Source organism: Carcharhinus amblyrhynchos, chromosome 25 (assembly GCF_965287045.1).
Source record: "Carcharhinus amblyrhynchos chromosome 25, sCarAmb.v2.hapA, whole genome shotgun sequence".
Lineage (NCBI taxonomy): Eukaryota > Metazoa > Chordata > Chondrichthyes > Carcharhiniformes > Carcharhinidae > Carcharhinus > Carcharhinus amblyrhynchos.
In genome coordinates, this window is record NC_137348.1 from 11,721,091 (window position 1) to 11,742,021 (window position 20,931).

General features: G+C 44.9%; 1 protein-coding gene across 2 annotated transcripts in view; it reads right to left on the reverse strand.

Moving 5' to 3' along the window:
- LOC145358125 (SH2 domain-containing protein 3C-like) overlaps window positions 1-20,931 on the reverse strand; it is a 172,610-nt gene that overhangs the window by 90,572 nt on the left and 61,107 nt on the right. The window contains exon 4 of one of the 2 annotated variants that reach the window (XM_080211801.1): window positions 11,519-12,194. In XM_080211801.1, coding sequence (XP_080067927.1) covers window positions 11,519-12,194 — 676 coding nt within the window. Of the gene's footprint in view, window positions 1-1,813; window positions 1,993-11,518; window positions 12,195-20,931 lie in introns of those variants that run through there. The other variant, XM_080211802.1, reaches the window with a different exon arrangement.

Genomic DNA, 20,931 nt, shown 5'->3' on the forward strand with positions numbered 1-20,931 from the left:
CATAGAATCCCGGAATCCCGATTGTGCTGAAGGAGGCCATTGAGTCTACACCGATTCTTCAACAAAATATCTAAACCAGGCCCTACTACATACTTACCCCACTAATTCTCCCCTACACATCTTTACACAGTAAGGGGCAATTTAGCATAGCTAATCCGCCTAACTTACACGTGTTTGGACTGTGAGAGGAAACTGGAGCACCCGGAGGAAACCCATGCAGACGTGGGGAAAACGTGGAAACTCCACTCAGACAGTCACTTGAGGCCGGAACCGAACCTGGAGCTGTGAGACAGCATTACGAACCAATGTCCTTTGAAATCTGACTCAGTTGACCCAAGCAGTCATTATGACAAAATGCTTCAGCCGATAGGGTGAGGGGGGAGGGAGGAAGCCTCTCACTTAAACTCTTCTCATCCTCATCTGATGTTCAACACAAATCACAAAACATCGATCAGGAACTGGAACCTTGACCAATATGATCCATCCTCAACCCAGGGATCAATCCTGGTGTCTCCAACTAAAACTGGGCAACCTGAGCAGAGACTGGGATCAAAGCTGGCACTGTCTGAGTGCCACTTGGTGCATTCTCTTCTTTAACATGAGAGAGAGCGAGAACAAGAGAAAATTGTCAGGTAGCCTGTTAACAGGGACTATCAAGCAGTCTAATAATGGGAACTGTCTCATGAACTGTTAATAATGGGAGGAGACGAGAATGATCTGGAGCAACTGATTGTTACAAAAGTACTGAATCCAGATTGTTGCTAATTAAATTCAACCAAAAGCAGTCTAAAGGACTGAATGGTCTCTTCGTTCTCTCTCTGCCTCTATATATCTTTCTTTTAAACTTTTTCAAACTTCTCTCTTCAATTCTCCTCTTTGGCTTTCTCTCTTCCATGATTCTGCCTCTTGTACTCCCCCTCTCTCTTTGCCTGCACCCTCTTTCAATCTCAATCCCAAACCAGCCTCCTATCCAATGATTCTGTCTACACTTCCCATTGCCTCGGTAAAGCAGCCAATATAATCAAGGACCCCCAGACGTTCTCTCCTCCACCTTATTCCACCAGGAAAAAGATGCACAAGTCTGAGGTCACGTACCAATCGACTCAAGAACAGCTTCTTCCCTGCTGCCATCAGAGTTTTGAATGGACCTATCTTGCATTAAGTGGATCTTTCTCTGCACTCAAGCAATGATTATAACACTACATTCTGTATGCTCTCATTTCCTTCTCTATGTACGGTATGCTTTGTCTGTATAACATGCAAGAAACAATACTTTTCACTACGTGTTAATACATGTGACAACAATAAATCAAACCTTTATAATTCCTTTGAGTATCTGCTTTATTTAATAGTTGCTCTCTATTTTGTGCACACTGCCTCACTTGTTGGTAGTCTTTGACTTTCTCACCTCTGTCTGACAATCTATCTAACTTTTTGATATTCTGTCTTTGACTTTCCCTCATCTGCTGAAAGTGCAGTGCTCACCGGGACATGTTCTTTTATCTATCTCCGCAACACTCAGGAAGCTCAAGACTTTCAGCAGCTTAAGCAGATTTGGCAGTTTCAGTGCTTAGGGCCACAGCAGTGGTCCATTTGCAGCAATGTTTCGAATTGTTTCAGCAGCAAGAGAGAAAGCAGCAGAAAGGTCCCTAAAATGAAAGCCTGTCTCCACAATGAGCCCCATATTCCACTCCCCTCTGAAACTATAGAATTCTTTCGAAGCAACAGCTGGATTAGGTTAACTTCACTGAACCTGGGAGAATGGCCGAGAGGAGGGGGGGTGGTAAAGAAACCAAAAACACAGCAGACCTACCTCAGACCCATGGTCCAGCCCCCACTGGCTAATTCAGTCATCTGTCCTCACTCGCTTTCCCCCACTATGCCGCAGAGAGGGGGAAGAGTAGCTCTGGTTTGTGCTGAGGAAGTATTATAGCACTCGGCTCTCAACAGTAAGAGACTGACTGACAGTCTCACACAGAGGCTGATCCAATCTCAACAAAACACTCGGGTTGGGGAGGGGGAATGGTTTAGAGAGCGAGAGAGAGGAAAGAACTACTAATGGAATGTACCAATCCCGGCCAACTGAGAGGGCAGGGACTTAATCTCATTTTTGCCTGGGTAGTGAGAGTTTTCGTAAGTGGATTTGATAAGATTACTGAAAGAGGCACAATATTCAGGAGTTTGAACTTGTGAATGGGATTACAGGATTGTGCTAAAACCTCGAGTCTCTGCACACAGTGAATGAATACTCTGTCTTGTTGGTAGAAATCCCTTTCCTGCAGTCACTTTCTCACACATTATCCCTGTTTTTCTGCATGCTGGTGAAAAGGGCTGTAAGCTCAGACTGTGTGTTAAACCGACTTGTTTTTTTTGCCTGTTTATTGTCTGTGGAACACAACATTCACTTTTGTTAACCTACAATTAGTGTTTTTTTTAAGTACGATTAATATTAATTGGATTTTTGAATTGCTCCCTCGTTGTCCTCACGTTTCAAGAACACATTTTCCTCAATTTGATTGAAAGTTCACTTTATCTAACTTGGATCTTTCCTTGATTCCTGACAGCTACACAAAAGCTAGACCATTCTCAGGGGAGGGCTGCATTGGGCTTGACTGTGGGGTTGGGGGTGGTGGTGTTACAGACAGCCTATCATTGCCTGTGTGAACCATTAGAACATGAAATAGGAACAGGGCTAGGCCACTCAGCCCTTCAAGCCCACTGTGCTGTTCAATGGGATATGGGTGATCATCTACCCCAGCTCCACCTACCCATCAAACTAAGGGGGAGCAAATTTAGGACTGAATTGAGGAGGAACTTGTTCACACAAAGGATTGTGAATCTGTGGAATTCCCTGCCCAGTGAAGCAGTTGAGGCTACCTCACTGAACGTTTTTAAGGCAAGGATAGATATATTTTTGATCAGTAAAGGAATTAAGGGTTATGGTGAGCGGGGCAGGTAACTGGAGCTGAGTCCATGAAAAGATCAGCCATGATTGGAGCAGGCTCCTAGGGCCAGATGGCCGACTCCTGCTCCTTATTCGTATGTTCTTACATCCCTGGATTCCTTTTGCGTTCAAAAGTCTGTTGATCTCTGTCTTCACTACATTCAGTGACAGAGCTCCCTGGGATATCAAATTCCAAAGGTTCACAACCCTTTGAGTGAAGACATTTCTCCCCATCTTAGTCCCAAGTTGCCCCTTTGTTCTGAGGCTGTCACTCCTAGTTCTCGAACCTCCAATGAGGAAAACATTCTCTCAGCATCTAGCCTGCCAAACCTCTTAAAAATTATATTTACCTCTCATTCTTTTAAATTCTGGGAAATTTAGGCTTTGTCTATTCAACTTACTCATCCCTAGAGCAGACAGCACCTTCAGGAGAGGTAATTGGTAAAACAAATCTAAAGAAAACCACATCAACATTTGGATTCATTGCAATAAATTTGTCTTTGCTACAATATCAGCAATGACAGCAGAAATTTTTATTTCCACAGTTCCTCTACTCAGCAATTATTAAGGCACTCAGCTCTGGACAGCAAGAGTCTCACACAGACACTGATTCAATCTTAATAAAACCTCTCTTTAAATAATTGCCCAATTCCCTTTTAAAAACCACATTTGAATCTGTCTCTACCACGGTCTCAGGCAGTGCATTCCAGATCCAAACCACTCGCTTCCTAAAATAGTTCTTCCTCAAGACATCTTCAGTTGTCTTGTTTTTCAACCTAGTGGTCAATGGGACCAGTTTCTTCCTTATCTACTCTGGCCCTGGTGAATTTGAACACATTGATCGAACCTCCTGTCAGCCTTCTCCTCTCCAAGGAGACTTGCTTCTCCAATCCATCCATATCCCTCATCCCTGGAAGTAATCCTCATAAATCTTTTCTGAAATAACTCCTCTGAGGCCAGTGTTCCTTCACCAAATTTAGATTTATTTACATAGTAAGCAACACTCAGACAGGCACTTCCTCGTACAGAGTATAAACGCAGAGTGCCAGTAACCTTGACATTTCACACTATGTATGCACAGAGGCCTCCCTGATTAACAACCCATTACTGCCTTAATCTTTTATTTATTCATTCATGGGACATAGGCATCACTGGCTGGCCAGAATTTATTGCCCATTCCTAGTTGCTATTAGAGAGCAGTTGAGATTCAATCACATTGCTGCGGCTCTGGAGTCACATGTAGGCCAGAACAGGTAAGGATGGCAGATTTCCTTCCCTAAAGGGCATTCGTGAACCAGATGTTTTTTTCCGACAATTGACAATGGTTTCATGATCCTAAGTAGATTCTTAATTCATATTTTTTTCCTGAATTCAAATTCTGCCATCTGCCTTGGTCGGATTCAAATTCCAGAGCACTGGCTGAGTTTCTGGGTTAATGGGTTGTCTAGTGACCCCACCGGGCCATCGCATCTCCAATCTGGGAGCTCGTATTCTAAGAGGGCCATATCGCGGAACTCGTTAAAAGTCATTATATTTCCTGTTTTAAAATTTATTTATTAGTGTCACAAGTAGGCTTACATTGACACTGTAATGAAGTTACTGTGAAAATCCCTCAGTCACCACACTCCAGCACCTGTTTGGGTACACTGAGGGAGAATTTAGCATGGCCAGTGCACCTAACCAGCACATCTTTTCGACTGTGGGAGGAAACCAGAGCACCCAGAGGAAACCCACACAGACACGGGGAGAATGTGCAGACTCTGCAGACAGTGACACAAGCCAGGAATTGAACCCAGGTCCCTGGTGCTGCGAGGCAGCAGTGCTAACCACTGTGCCACCATGCTGCCCCTCTTTACATTTTCTGATCTGACCAGTTTTGAATTTGCTCAGAGCTCTTTGTCATTTTTTGCAACAGTTAAGATTGAGAAGTTCAGCGCAGGACGCAGTCTGGATGCAGGCAACCAACCACAAAGGATACGCTCCAAGAAGACTTTGGCAAACCTTTATTTTACACAAAAGAATTCCACATGGTCAGCAGTTTCACTTCAGTTAAGGAAAAATGAGTAATTCTGCTTTTTTAGAATGCTTTAAGGTTAATGCTGATTCAAGCACCAAACATGTGTGCCGTACATACAGACACATACGTGCACACACATATACATACACGCGCACACACACACACACACACATGCACACGCACACATGGCCCAGAGACAGTAAGCTACCTGCTCCCATTCCCAGTGCCTTGTTTTTCTTCCTACTGTTCTCTCAGTCCATTTGTGCTCTTCCCATCCCACCCCACCTTTCCATTTCTGAAGGTCTGAGTCCCTCACCCTTTCTGCAGTGTCTCCCAGTGAGGCAGTGGAAATCTGCAACGCCCCCCCCCCCCCACAAAAAGCTGTTGAAACTGGGGATTGATGGGATCTTTCGGAACCGAGATCGATAGATTTCATTTCAGCAAAGGTGACAAAACCAAGATGTCTGGATGGAGTTAAGGCCTTCATGGCTTAAGTAAATGGCAACTCAGGCTGGAGGGGTTAAATGGCCAACTCTCATCCTGATGTTGCATGCTTATTGAATATCAGCAGATAACCAGACTAGGGCAGAATTTTCCCAGCCAGGATACGGGGGCGGGGGGTGGGGGGGCGGGGTTTGGATTAGGTGGTAGACGGGCGCAGTGACTCTGACGGGAAGCAAGAAGTCAGAAATCCGCTGGTATAGAATCATGTTGCAATTTTCCTAATGGCGGGTTAATGGTGGGTCTCTCTTCCCGCTGGCAAGTGGCACAAACTCCATTTGTATTAATTTATAATCTCATAAATCGTTATTAAAACAGCTGCCCTTCTGACATCCCGTCAGGCCTTCCATCCTTGCATCACGCCATTGGGAATTTACATCAGCATCAAACCCGATTGCTAATGAGCGACACACACAAAGCAGTCCTCAATTCACCAGAGACTTTGGGGGAAGTGCAACAACTTTCTGCCATAGTGCCACACTGCTCCTGATGAGCCTTTCACCACTCTGCCGGGGCAGACTACTTCCTACCTCCATCTCCATGCCGAACTGGTCATCAAGGACAGCACCGTGCTGCTGGACCCATGCACTCTCCTGGAGAGTGCCTGGGGTTAGGGAGTACAGGATTCTCTCCTTTCCTCTCAGCCACACACCAGTGTCTACTTGGACAGCACCGAGCTGCTGGATCCTCCTGTGTCACTGAGTCAGATAAGTACTGCCTAAGTACAGGAGTCTCCTTACCTTTCGTGCCACACATCAGCATCTATCTGGACAACGTTGTGCTGTGGGACTCACGCAGCTACTGCAACAAAGCTATGAAGTTCGACCCAGGATGGAGTGTGATGAAGAAAAGGGGGGCAATGTGGATGAGGGCTGTGTGAGAGGTGTGTGAGTGGGGCGGAGGGAGTATGGGGGTGGGGGAGATAGGGCTCAAGCTGGCAGACCAAGGGGCAAGGAAGTGGATGGAGGGCAGAGGGAAGACCAAGGAGAGGGAAGCTGGATGCGGACAAAACTGCATGAAAAACGCACAAACCAGTGGGCCTAAGGACTACCACATCATTTATTGGAAGGGGTTACACAAAGGCTCCAGATGTGGTGGGTAGAGGTCCAAGTGGGGCCTGGGCACCTCACAGTGATGAACTCAAAGAGGTAATGGAGGAACAAGCTTCCTATTGAGGCAGCTATCCTTTTCCCCTCATGGCTGCTGACCACCTGCACAGTCTGGAGAGGGGGACATGAGTGTGCTGGTGTTTAAATATGTCACCGGGACCCTAGAACCCGTCAGCTGGGAGCAGGCAGACCAATCAACTTCCAGCTCAGGAGAGTGGGAGGGGAACTCACTTGTGCATAATTAATGAGGTTCCAAGTGCAAAATCCAATGAGGGATCCTGCCGTTCCGATCGGCTGGCCAGGTGGTGCTGGAGCTGCCCACCGCAGCACTGAGTCTCAGAGTGGGACAATTCCATGAGGAGGAGGCAGTGGCAATTTTTGGGAGTGAGGTCATGGCCCAGCCCAGCCTTGTGGTCACTCAATTGTCGTACTCATAACAGGGGTCCCCGGATAAGAAGCAAAAACAGAGAAATAAATGTTTGCAGCCCTCCCCACCCCGGGCCCTCTGAAAGCAGGAATGGAGGTGAGCATGTGGTCCACACAGTGTGATGGGTCAACTATAAGGCACACTGGACATTTTGGAGGAAACAAGTTCAGCCTAGGAAGGTCACCCACTCTGGGTGTTAGCAAGCAGAGCCTTGGTGAAGGATCTTCCACTCAGCCTCCCTTCTCAATGTGACAAGGGGGCAGATCAGCAGCCTGTTGCCAGGCACCGAGCAGTGGGCGAGGGTGCCAGCACTTTGGGAAAATCTACATGTTCTCCGTGTTCCTGGATTGTAGTACAGCTAATTTCTTCCCTACAGAGAGACTGTGCCCTCCACACGCACCACCCAGTGGTGGCAACCTGCCTACATTTTTAATACATTTTTTAAAATGCTTGTTATTGAAGCACCCTTTGAATTACTTTACTGCATCTGGGTGGTCCAACATAGACCATCGCTTACTTCACCATTCAATATGAATCATAGAATCCCTACAGTACAGAAGAGGCCATTCAGCCCATCAAGTCTGCACCGACCCTCCAAAAAGAGCACCCTATCTATGCCCAATTCCCTGCCCTAACCCCATCACCCTGCACATTGTTCATGGCCAATCCACTTAACCCGCACATCTTTGGAGTGTGGGAGGAAACCAGAGCACCTGAAGCACCAGGGAGAATGTGCAGACTCCACACAGACAGTGACCCAAGGCTGGAATCGAACCATGGCGCTGTGAGGCAGTAGTGCTAACCACTGTGCTGCCAGGCTGCCCAGAACTCAGCTGTCAATTGGAGAATTCCAGTCACTACCTAAGCTACCATCAGTGAACATTGTACAAATTGAAGTTGGGACCTTCCTATCATAGGAACAGGAGAAGGCCATTCAGCCTATTAAGTCTGCTCCACCATTCAATTAGATTATGGTTCATTAATACCACTTTCCCCACTACCTGTTTGATGTCATTTGTCTCCAGAGATCTATCCATTTCTGTCATGATTATGCTCAATGATTAAGCTTCCACAACCCTCTGGGCTGGAGAATTCCAAAGATTCACCATTCTCTGAGTGAAGAAATTCCTCTTCATCACACTCTTAAATGATCTACCCCTAATCCTGAGATAATGACCAGAATTTTACCATCCTGCCCACCACAGGAATAGGAGCGAGCGAGGGTCAGACCATAGAAAGATCCATTGACCTCAGGTGGGATTTTACAGTTTTGGGACGAGCAAGGCCACAAAATCCCGCCCAATATCCCCTGGTTTTAGACTCACCGTATTATCCACATCCACCCTGTCACGTCCTGTAAGAATTTTGTAAGTTTCAATTAGGTCACCCCTCATTCTTTTGAACTCTAGGGAATACAGACTCATTCTCCTCAATCTCTCCTCATTAGACAATCCCGCCAACCCAGGGATGGCAAGACTGTCGTACAAGGAGAGATTTGTCAATTGGGCCAGTCTCCACTGGAATTTAGAAGAATCAGAGGGGATCTCATTGAAGCATATAAAATTCTGACAGGGCTGGAAAGACTGAATGCAGGGATATTGTTTCCTCTGGCTAGAGGGTCTAGAACAAGGGGCCATAGCCCCAGGATATGGAGTTGGCCACTGGGCAGCATAGTGGCACAGTGGTTAGCTGGGGTGGCACAGTAGCACAGTGGTTAGCACTGCTGCCTCCCAGAGCCAGGGACTTGGGTTCAATTCCCAGCTTGATGTGTGGAGTTTGTACATTCTCCCCATGCCTGCGTGGGTTTCCTCCAGGTGCTCCGGTTTTCTCCCACAGTCCAAAGATGTGTGGGTTAGGTGGATTGGCTGTGCTAAATTGCCCCTTAGTGTCAGGGGGATGAGCTAGGGTACCTGCGCAAGGATATTTTGGCCTTGGAGGGAGTGCAGAGGAGGTTTACTAGGCTGATACCGGAGTTGAGGGGGTTGAGCTATGAGGAGAGGCTGAATAAACTAGACTTGTACTCGTTAGAGTTTAGAAGAATGAGGGGAGATCTCATTGAGACGTATAAGATGATGAATGGGATGGATAGGATAGAGGTGGAGAGACTCTTCCCGCTCAAAAAAGGCAGTAGGACTAGGGGGCACAGCCTCAAGATAAAGGGGGGGCGGTTTAGAACGGAGTTGAGGAGGAACTTCTTCACTCAAAGGGTGGTGAATCTCTGGAATTCTCTGCCCGTTGAAGTGGTGGAGGCTGCCTCGCTAAATATTTTTAAGAAGCGGGTTGATGGGTTTTTGATAAGAGAGGGGATTAAGGGTTATGGGGAGAGGGCGGGAAAGTGGAACTGAGCCACGACAGATCAGCCATGATCTTATTGAATGGCGGGGCAGGCTCAAAGGGCCAGATGGCCTACTCCTGCTCCTATTTCTTATGTTATGTTCTTAAATGCATGGTGTTATGGGGATAGGGCCTGGGTGGGATTGCAGTCAGTGGGCTGAATAGCCTCCTTCTGTATTGTGGTATTCTATGATCTCGAACTGAGATGAGGGGAATCTTTTTCACTCAGAACGTGCTGAACCTATGGAATCCTCTACAACAGAATGCTGTGGAGGCCAAGTCACTGAATATATTTAAGAAGGAAATAGATTTCTCGTCTCTGAAGGTGTCAAGGAGTATGGGGAGAACGCAGGAGTCTGGGCTTGAGATAGAGGATCAGTCATGTACGTACTGAATGATGGAACAGGCTCAAAGAGCTGAATGGCCTACTCTTGCTGCTATTTTCAATGTTTCAATCCCAGGGATCACCCTGTTAAACTCCTTTATGGCATGTATATAAATTGATCAAAACTGTGCACAAAAGTTCAGGTGAGAGCTCATGGAGGCTCTATACAACTATTTATCTGGATGACTGGTTTGTGATGTAGAGCACGCCAACAGCACAGGTTCAATTCACGTACCGGCTGAAGTTATTTAGCCTTACCCCTCACAGGAGGTGTGGTGATCCTCAGGTTAAATCACCCTTTCCAATTCAATTCATAAATGTGGAATTGAAAGTTAGTCTCAGTGATGATGGCCATGAAACTACCATTGCTTGTCATAAAAACCCACCGGTTCACTTCCTTTAGGGAAGGAAATCTGCCATCCTTCTCCGGTCTGGCCTAGACGTCTCTCCAGACCAATAGCAATGTGATTGATTGACTCTCAGCTGTTCTCTGAAATGGCTGAGCAAGCATCTCAGTTCAAGAGCAATTAGGGATGGGCAACAAATGCTGGCCTTGCCAATGACACCTACATTCCATGAAAGAATAAAGAAAAGAAGTCATGCCAGCCCAGTGCTCCTTTTGAACCCTGGCTGGAGATTCTGCTCCTTTCCCTTCGCTGAATGTAATTTAATACATGCATTGTAACAAAGAGCTGCACTTTGGAGACAGATTCCCATGTCATCAGGAAAAGCAAGATTTCATCAAACTGGAAGTGAGATAGATTCCAATTCCTGGACAGCCATTAATTCCTGATTGGCTCAAAAAGGTAAGGATATACTTACCGATCAATCAAAGGTTAGATTCAGTGCCTCTCTAGTGAGGAGAAACTAGGAGGGCCTCCACTAAACAAATCTAATCTCAATTACTGGATCTGATTAAAACCATCCTGGATTGTCCGTTCCACAAAGTGAAGGATATGTGAATGAAAATGACCAGTGAGGATAGCTGTGTTACTGAACTTATTCAAAAAGCAGCTGATTATAAGACTAGAAGATGTTGGAGCAGAATTAGGCCAGTTGGCCCATTGAGCCTGCTCTGTCATTCAATCATGGCTGATATGATTCTTATTCCCATTCTCCTGCCTTCTCCCCATAACCCTTGATCCCCTTATTGCTCAAGAACCTATCTATCTCTGTCTTAAAGACACTCAATTATCTGGCCTCCTTAGCCCTCTGTGGCAATGAGCTCCACAGATTTACCATCCACAGGGTGAAGAAATTCCTTCTCACCTCAGTTTTAATGGACCGTCCCTTCACTCTGAGGTTGTGTCCTAGAGTTCTAGTCTCTCCCACTAGTGGAAACATTCTCCCCACATCCACTCTATCTGGGCCTCTCAGTATTCTGTAAATTATAATTATCTGGTGAAAAGGAGATCGGGTGTTATAGCTACAGATTGAGGTGATGACATACTCCACAAAGCACACAGTTCCTTTCCCGATTGGGTGCAGTGTGTTATCCGTGGCTCAGTGGATAGCATTCTTTGATGATTAGTTTGTCAAACTAAGGACAGAAATCAAACATAGTTATTCCAGAATAACAGGCCTCAGCAGTTATCTCTAGGCCTCTCTCTTTATTAAGTCCTGATTCAGTTTAACTCTTTCTTATGATGATATGATGCACAACAAAAAGGGAACAAATCAACTGTTGGGTTTTATCAGAGAGATTTGAAATGGTTGAGGAGCAATGTTCTTGTTATTTCTGAGACTAATTGTGCAAAATGGAGTGTAGAAGAAGGAAAAGACATTAATTGGAAGATCATACCTGTCATCGATCAGCTCACTTTGATCGTTGACAGTTTCAGATGGTGTTGGATGAAGTTGTTCGGCCTCATCCTCAGCAGAGAGAGCTTTGACCTGACCATCTTCATATTCTGGCTCATTTAGTTTTCTTGGGATATCCGTGAGTTGTGGTTCCATTGGTTTGGACTCATCACTCTTATTTTGAAGTGCCGTTGAGTTTGTGCAGGCTGACGTTTCTGGCTTAGAATCAGAGAACAGCGGTTTTGAACAACCGGGACTCAGATCTCCCTGAGCCGGTTTAACTTCCTTGTCTGACTCAGTCGGTGCGGGCATTTCCGATGGCTCATTCTGGTCACTGTTTGGCACTGGTGGCAGAGGCCCCAGTCTGTCCCTCCTCATAGCCTGTCCATCTGACATACTGAGAGTTTTGACTGGTTTTTGTACTCTGTTAGAGTTGCGACGTGGCATTGTACCGAGGTAGGTATACATTTCGCTTGAATGGGCATAGCTGGGGCTGCGTGGTATTGTTTCCAAATCATCTGCTGTTTCCAGACTCACCTCCTGATGAATCTGAAGGCCCAGGGTCTTTCCTTTCAACTGTTTCTTCTTCTCATCAATTGAACTACTTGAAGAACGTCTCAATGATAGACTGCGTGGAATGCTGGTTAAACTGCCAAAACCCTTAAACTTAAAGAATTCTGAAACAAAGAAAATAAAAGACACTTAATTAAAAAAACAAAGAAAATATAGAGACAACCATTTAGCCTATCAATCCTGCTCCTTCCTCAGCCAGTGTATAGTTGATCAATATTTAACCAACACCTAAAAACATCATCTGACCATTTTGTTTTTGCTGTTTTTGGGAGTTTGTTGTTGGCTGCTGGGTTTCCTACATTACTGCAGTAAGTAGACTTTGAAAGTACTTCACTGCTAGATAAATATATAAGAAGGAAAAGAATGACAGGATAAGTTGAGATGAAGTCTTTTGGAGAAGGATTATGTGAAACATGAACACTGAACAGATCATTTGGGCCAACTGGCAAGTTTCCATGTTGGATATTCTACCTAATTCTATCTGATATAAATACTTCCTGATCCCTTCTCCCAAAGACAGGCAACTGAACCCCCTATAATATCCAAAAACCAAACAGAAAATGCTGGAAATACTCTGCAGGTCTGGCAGCATCTGTGGAGGGACAAATATTTCAGGCTCCTTGCATAAGGACATTAACATTTACTCTGAATGGAATCTTCCAGTCCCATCAAAGTCAACGGACATTTGAATGGCTCACCGCATCCACTGCCAGGGTCGCACCATGGTGAATCTGGAAAATCTCAGTCTGTGTTTCTCCCTCCACAGATTTTCCAGACCTGTTGAAGGTACATCCAACATTTTCTGTTCTGATTTCAGGTTTTCAGTGTTTTGTCTTTGGACTACTCTATAATGCTCATCCAATCCAGGCTTATATTATTAAATCTTGTCTACCACTAACATTCTCCAGGCCCCACTTCAGCAGCTAGAGGAACCATCACGACCCATAAAGAGTTTGATCAGCTGAGTCTCTACATGACTTTCCCAACCACATATTCATCAAAAGAAATATTTTTGTTCAAAGTCTATTCTGTGCTCACTTCTTAGCTTGAGGGATGTAGGATTGAGAGAGGGGATGTGCATTTCTTCCAGTCTCTGATCTCATTTGAAGCTGGTCTCTCTTTAACATTTCATCTTTTAGTTCAGGCTAAAGTAAGATTGAGGACAAAGAGCTTTGGGTATCAAGGCAATGGGATGAACATAGAAACATAGGAATTAGGAACGTAGGAATTAGGAGCAGAAATAGGCAAATTCAGCACTTCGAGCCTGCTCTGCCATTCCATCAGATCATGGCTGATCTCTCCCTGGTCTCAAATCCACCTCCCCACCTGTTCCCCATATCTCTTTTTTCATATCTATGTCCTTCTTGAAATCATTCAATGATTCAGACTCCACTACACAGTGAGGCAGCAAGTTCCACAAATATACCATCCTCTGCGAGAAGTAGTTCATCCTCATCTCAGTTTTTAATCTACCGCCTCTCGATCTATTCCTGTGATCTCTTGTTCTCGATTACTCCATAAGAGGAAGCATTTGGGGTGGGATTTTAAAGCCTCGCTCGAACAAGACCGGAAATTCCCGACTGAGGTCAACAGGCATTTCTGTTGTCCACCTCTCACCCGCTCTGATTCCATGATAGAATTTTGGCGGTGGTCTATAGAAAGATAGAAACTAGAAGCAGGGACATTCAACCCTTCGAGCCTGCTTTGCCATTCATCTTGATCATGGCTGATCATCAAATTCAATATCCTGATTCCCCCTTTTCTTTTAACCCCAAGAGCTATATCTAATTTCTTCTTGAAATCAGACAATATTTTGGCCTCAACTACATTCTGTGGTAGCAAATTTCCACACATTCATCGCCTTTTGGGTGAAGAAATTTCTCCTTACCTCAGTCCTAAAAGGCTTAACTTCAAACTCTGGCCCTAGTTCAGGACTCCCCCACCATTGGGAATATTCTTTCTGAATCTAGCCTGTTAGAATTTTCCAAGTTTCTATGAGATCCCCTCTCACTCTTATAAACTCCAGTGAATATAATCCTAACCACCTAATCTCTCCTCCTATGACAGACCTGCCATCTCAGGAATATGAAGCAGGAAGGTCGGTGTCCTCATCTGCAGGTCATGTCTGAGGGTGGGATTTTACTGGATGCCACTGACAAGTCATATCTCTCCTCTGCAAATGAGAACATCTTTCTCCAAAGCTCCCTGCAGTGCCTACTCCTCTGAATCACAAGCTACACCCCAATGTTTGAATGTTCACCCTCAATTCCTGCTTAATGCAGGTCCAGATATTCATTGGTGACTTATCTCCAGGATTTCTTATAGCAATGTGGTGAATGTCTTTAGCTCCTACTGTGTGAAACTTCAGTCTCTTCGGCAAAATGACAAAAAGATTTGCATTTATATAGCTTCTCAATGGTCTCAAAGTGCTTTACAGCAAGTCAAATACTTTTAAAGTGTATTTATTGTTATATTAGAGGAAAAAGTGGGGAAACTTGTGGGTTAAAAGGTAAACAATGGACTATATTCCTAAATGCTTAGTTAGGAATTTTCAGTTATGAGCTCTGATTTAGGAATGTAGGAATCAGGAGTAAATCATTCAGCCTTTTGAGAATGCTCTGCATTTGATAATCATGGCTGCTCTGGTTATGATCTCAACTCCATTCCCATATGCCCCCATAACCTTTGACTCCTTTGTCTAGCAAACGTCTATCTGAAGGATCATAAGATATCTCAGAACTTAGCAGCCGAACTGGCATGGGAAGCAAACGCACCACAAGGAACCCAGTACAGATTTGTAATATTGTAGCCTAATGTTAATGGCACTGAACAAGCAAGCAGTACTTCATCATGACAAGGTGTTCCCATGTTCATCCCATTGTCTTGATACCCAACGCTCTTTGTCCTCAATCTTAATATAACCTGAACCAAAAGATGAATGACCTTTTCTTAAATCGAGTTCAATAAAAATCCAGTAACACGTAGACAAGCATCAGAAAACTAACTCTGAAAGCTTCTGGATGTTGTAAAAATCCAACTTGCATAACTAATGTTCTTCAGAGCATGAGTTGCTAACTGGTCTGTCCTACCTAGCACTTCAGTCTGACACAGTGCTATTGACTCATGCATTCTCAGGACACTTCAGGATGGGTAATAAAAGCTGCCTTGCTAGTGCAGCCCACACCCCCAAAACATTTAAAAGATATATGTATAGTAAAAGAATATAGAACCTTGGAGGGAATTTGTCCATTAGTTCCGCAAGTGTTTGAACTCTGATATGCTCGTAGAGTTCCTACAGTGCAGAAGAGGCCATTTAACCCATCAAGTCTGCATGAATCTCTGACAGAGTATCTGACACAAGCCTTCTTCCCCCGCCCTATCCCTGTAACCTCACACATTTCCCATGGGGAACATCTTGGGACACTAAGGGACAATTTAGCATACCCAATCCATCTAACCTGCACACCTTAGGATTGTGGGAGGAAACCAGAGCTCCCAAAGTAAACATAAGGACATAAGAAATAGGAGCAAGACTAGGCCATCTAGCCCCTCGAGCTTATCCTGCCATTCAATAAGATCATGGCTGATCTGATAGTGGTTCAGTTCCACTTACCCGCCTGCTCCCCATAACCTTTAATTCCCTTATTGGCCAGAAATCTAACTACCTGTGACTAAAACACATTTAACGAGGTAGCCTCCACTGCTCAATGGGCAGAGAATTCCGAAGATTCACCACCCTCTGGGAGAAGAAGTTCCTCCTCAACCCTGTTCTAAATTGACTCCCCCTTATTTTGAGGCTGTGCCCTCTAGTTCTTGTTTCCTTTCTAAGTGGAAATAATCTCTCTGCTTCTACCCTCTCTAGCCCCTTCATTATCTTGTATGTCTCTATAAGATCTCCCCTAAGCCTTCTAGACTCCAACGAGTACAAACCCACACAGACACGGGTAAAACTCCACATAGTCAATGACTCAAGGCTGGAATTGAACCCACATCCCTAGTGCTGTGAGACAGCAGCGCCAACCACTGTGCCACCGTGCTACTGAGCTGTTCATGGAGGGGGGAACGGTTCAGTTCGGTATAATGAGTTGCTAAGGTTCAGCTCCCTCCCATGTCACCAGATCCATCCGTGAAGAGTTGCTATTGGAGGGGGGAAGGAAGCAGGAGAAGCCACAATCTAAACCTGTGTCAGCAGGCAAGCGTTCCACAGCAGCAGAACACTCAGTCCATAAAACTCAACACAGGAACAAAACTCGTAACAAGAAATCTCTTGCTAATCTTACTGCTAATAAAAACTTAAAAGTTCAATAAGGGCCTGTTAACAGACAAAAGGGGGAAATGTGGCTCACATTTAAGTTACAGATGAATGGCCTCTTTAATCTCTTTTCAGATGCTGAAACATCTGCTGCATTTTTTTTAATGTTTTATTGAAATATGTTTCTTTGACTCACTTAACCCTCCTTGTGGCTGGTCAGAGAATGGCAATTCCATTGCTTGCCTGGCTAGTCCTATCATGCCTGGAACAGTTCAAATTATCTCATAGAATCCCTACAGTGCAGAAGGAAGCCAATCATCCCATCGAGTCTGCCCCCACTTTCTGACAGGCTTCCTTACCCAGGCCCTATCCCTGTATCCCACATATTTCTCAGAAGACTAAAGAAATTTGGCATGTCATCTTCGACGCTCACCAACTTTTACAGATGCACCATAGAAAGCATTCTTTCTGGTTGTATCACAGGTTGGTATGGCTCCTGCTCTGCCCAAGACCACAAGGAACTCCAAAAGGTCATGAATGTAGCCCAATCCATCACGCAAACCAGCCTCCCATGCAGTGATGTATGTTTTGTCTGTATAGCGTGCAAGAAACAGTACTTTTCACTGTATGTTAATATATGTGACAATAATGAAGCAAATCAAATTTATCCCGCTAATCCTCCCAAGATACATCTAGGGACAATTTATCATGGCCAATCCACTTAACCTGCACGTCTTTGGAGTGTGGGAGGAAACCGGAGGAAACCCACACAAACACGGAGAGAATGTGCAAACTCCACACTGTCACCCAAGGCTGGAATTGAACCCGGGTCCCTGGTGCTATGAGGCAGCAGTGCTGACCACCGTGTCACCGTGACACCTGCATCTTGAGAATGTATAGGTGAGCTCATCATCTGGAGCAGACATATCAACTCATGCATCCTTCGAGGAGCAGTACCCAGTAAATGAAGTGGCGCTGCAGTAAAATAAATAAATTTGTAGTTTGGAAATAATTGTAAGAGAAATTGGATCCACAGGGGATCTTTTTGGCCATACCGAAAGTTATTTTCTTTTCAGTGGCTTTGAGCAGCTCAACTGCAAAATAGGCGAGGAACCACACCCAGCCAATGGCAGTATCTGAACTTTGCTAACTCAGCCCAAGTAGCGATGAGGGTGCTACAATTTCTCTTTAGCAGCTCAGCACTACGGAGGCAGAAAAACCCATGCAGCTTCTCGCTATTTATTGCTCTCTGCTCTCTTTACTGGAAGAACATGGGCGAGGTCTTATTTTAACACTGGTCATCATATCAGACTATCTGCTCAATATGCACCCTTCCGATTTACATCCCCATTGAAGTCAGGGATGGCATGGTGGTTAGCACTGCTGCCTCACAGTGCGAGGGACTGAGGTTCAATTCCCAGCTTGTGTCACTGTCTGTGCGGAGTCTGTACGTTCCCCCTGTGTCTGAGTTGGTTTCCCCGGGTGCTCCGGCTTCCTCACACAGTCCAAACACATGCAGATTAGGTGGATTGGCCATGCTAAATTGCCCCTTAGTGTTAGGGGGACTAGCTAGATAAATGCATGGGGATAGGGCCTGGGTGGGATTGTGGTTGGTGCAGACTCGATGGGCTGAATGACCTCTGTCTGCACTGTAGGATTCTATGAATTGAAAATTGGGATAGGTGTACAATCGCCAGATCATTTCATAACACCCCATTACATTATCGCTCAAAGTGATAATGGCTTAGAGTTTGCGATCAGTCATAGCAACTGAAACTGGGTGGCACAGTAGCACAATGGTTAGCACTGCTGCTTCAGAGCTCCAGGGACCTGGGTTTGATTCCCGGCTCAGGTCACTGTCTGTGTGGAGTTTGCACATTCTCCTCGTGTCTGCGTGGGTTTCCTCCAGGTGCTCCGGTTTCCTCCCACAGTCCAAAGGTGTGCGGGTTAGGTTGATTGGCCGTGCTAAAATTGCCCCTCAGTGTCCTGAGATGTTAGGATAGAGGGATTAGTGGGTAAATGTGTAGGGATATGGGGGTTGGGCCTGGGTGGGATTGTAGTCGGTGCAGACTCGATGGGCCGAAGGGCCTCTTTCTGCACTGTAGGGTTCTTTGATTGTATGAAACTAGAAGCAGGAGTAGACCATTCAGCCCTTCAAGCCAGCTCCGCCATTCATTTTGATCATTGCTGATCCCCTGATCTCCCCTTCTCCTCACATCTCTTGATCCCACTTTCCCTGATGAAAATTTCACCTCTATCACAGTGCAGTGATTTTGTAATCGATTGCAGTAGTGATCAAAGGACAGATCTTTCATTTCTCCACACTTCACCCTGCACTTTCAGCTTCCGCTGCTCCTAGCAGCCTCCCATTTTCACTTTAAAGCTGTCTAACATCATCATTCTCTTATTTCCCCCTCTCTAATCTTCCTTCAGTCACCTCCTTCAGCAGGTCCCCATACATTAGCATGTAGTCAATCCAAATGGAGCAAGCAGTTTTACTGACATGGCTTCAAATCCAATGATGGCAGCTGGTGGAATTCAAATTCAATTCATAAAATCTGGGATATAGTAATGGTGACTATGAAACTGTCATCTATTGGAAAAACCCATCTGGTTGCTTTAGGGAAGGAAATCTACCGTTCTTGCCCAGTCTTGCCAACGTGTTGATTCCAGATCCACAGCAATGTGTTGACTCTTAATCGCTCCTCTGAAATGGCCTCGCAAGCCATTCAGTTCAAGAGCAATTAGGGATAGGCAACAAATGTGGGCCCAGCCAGCGATGCCCACATCCTGTGAAGAAGAATAATGTAAATAGGACCATGTTGCATTTTCCTGAAGATATTCACAAGCGATCTTGCTGACTGCAGTGCACTTTACGAAGAATTCCTAGCGTGGGGCTGGCATCAGGCTGTCTGAGCAGCCAATCACATCAATGAAATTTAAAAGAGCCCTCCCCTACCACCACCACCACCACCCCACCTCCCTCCCTCCCCCCCCCCAAACAGGAAACTAAAAGCACGAAAATAAAATCATTTTCCAAAATTTTAAATATAGAGCAAATTAACACATGGGATAAAGGTGGAAGCTAAAATGAGAAAAACATTTTTTAAATTGCTATATAAAGGGTATTTAAAACATCTGCTAATTAATTATTTAAAAGTACTCCATGATTATAAATATATCTTTCTTGGACGCAATTTTGTTGTTCGTCAAATTTTATTAATTACGTCTCTCATAAAAATAAGGTGTAAATTTTGAAGGGGTTAAAGACGGTGATGTGGGGGGATGGGAAGAACATCGCACTGTCTGTCTCAAAGTTACATGTTCACCCTGAGTGACAGACAGCAACCTCATGATTTCCACACTAACATGCACGTACCTGGCCTGGCCTCCTGATGTTAGTATCAGTTTCAGAGACATAATGACAGCAACCACTGAGGGTTCACCCTCAACTGGCCCCCCTCCCCCTTTGCCCCAAGTTAAACCCAGGACAATCCTCACGTAAATGGGGGAAGATGATATAATGTCACTGGAGTAGCAATGCAGAGGCCCAGGTTAATTCTCTGGGGGAGACGGGTTCAAATACCACCACCGCATCTGGTGAAATTTAAACCCAATTAATAAAATCTGGAATTGAAAACTAGTCTCAGTAACGATGAAACCATCATCAATTATCCTAAAAACCAATCTGGTCCGCTAATGCCTTTTAGAAAATTTGCCATCCATACCTGGTTTGGCCTACGTGCGACTCCAGACCCACAGCAATGTGATTGACTCTTAACGGCTGTCCGAAATGACCAAGCAAGCCACTCAGTTCAATGGGCAATTAGAAATGGGCAACAAATGCCAGCCCAGCCAGTGATGCCCACATCATGTGAAAGAATAAACTTAAAAAAATGACGGAACTTGCTTTTTTAAAGAAAGTTGATTCCAAAATAAAAATTGAGGAGTGTTTTGAATGAACAAGTTCCTTCCTTGTTAATGAAACCCATTTCAGACAGAGCTGACCCTTTAACACTGGGGCCCCTTAAGTTGCTTGTTGAACAGTCTCTCCAGCTCTGCTTGTGGTTTTATCCCTTACGGGATCTGTAGCAATCCATCACCAGTGAGTCTGGACCCCTCAGAATAATAAATAAATTGAATTTTAAAATAATATCAATCACAAGCTGTCACCGTTTTGCCCAGTAACAGCAGATCTCAAGTCCAGAAACTATGACCTGGAACACTCTGTTGAGGGAGAGTGGAAGGTACGTCTTGTAATTTTGTACATTTCCCACCTAATTTTAATGTCCAAAGCGAAATGACCCTATTATTAATGGTCTTTCCATGTTCTATAGCCTCTTTAAATGGATGGAGATGCCAGCGTTGGATTGGGGTAAGCACAGTAAGAAGTCTCACAACACCAGGTTAAAGTATTAAAGTGTGACTCCAAATCCACAACAGGTGAGAGTGACTCAGCTGATGAAGGAGCAGCGCTCTGAAAACTCGTGATTCCAAATAAACCTGTTGGAATTTAACCTGGTGTTGTAATTCTTCTTACTCTTTAAATGGAGGTAGTTCTGCAGTGTGCTGAGGTGCCAGTACTATAG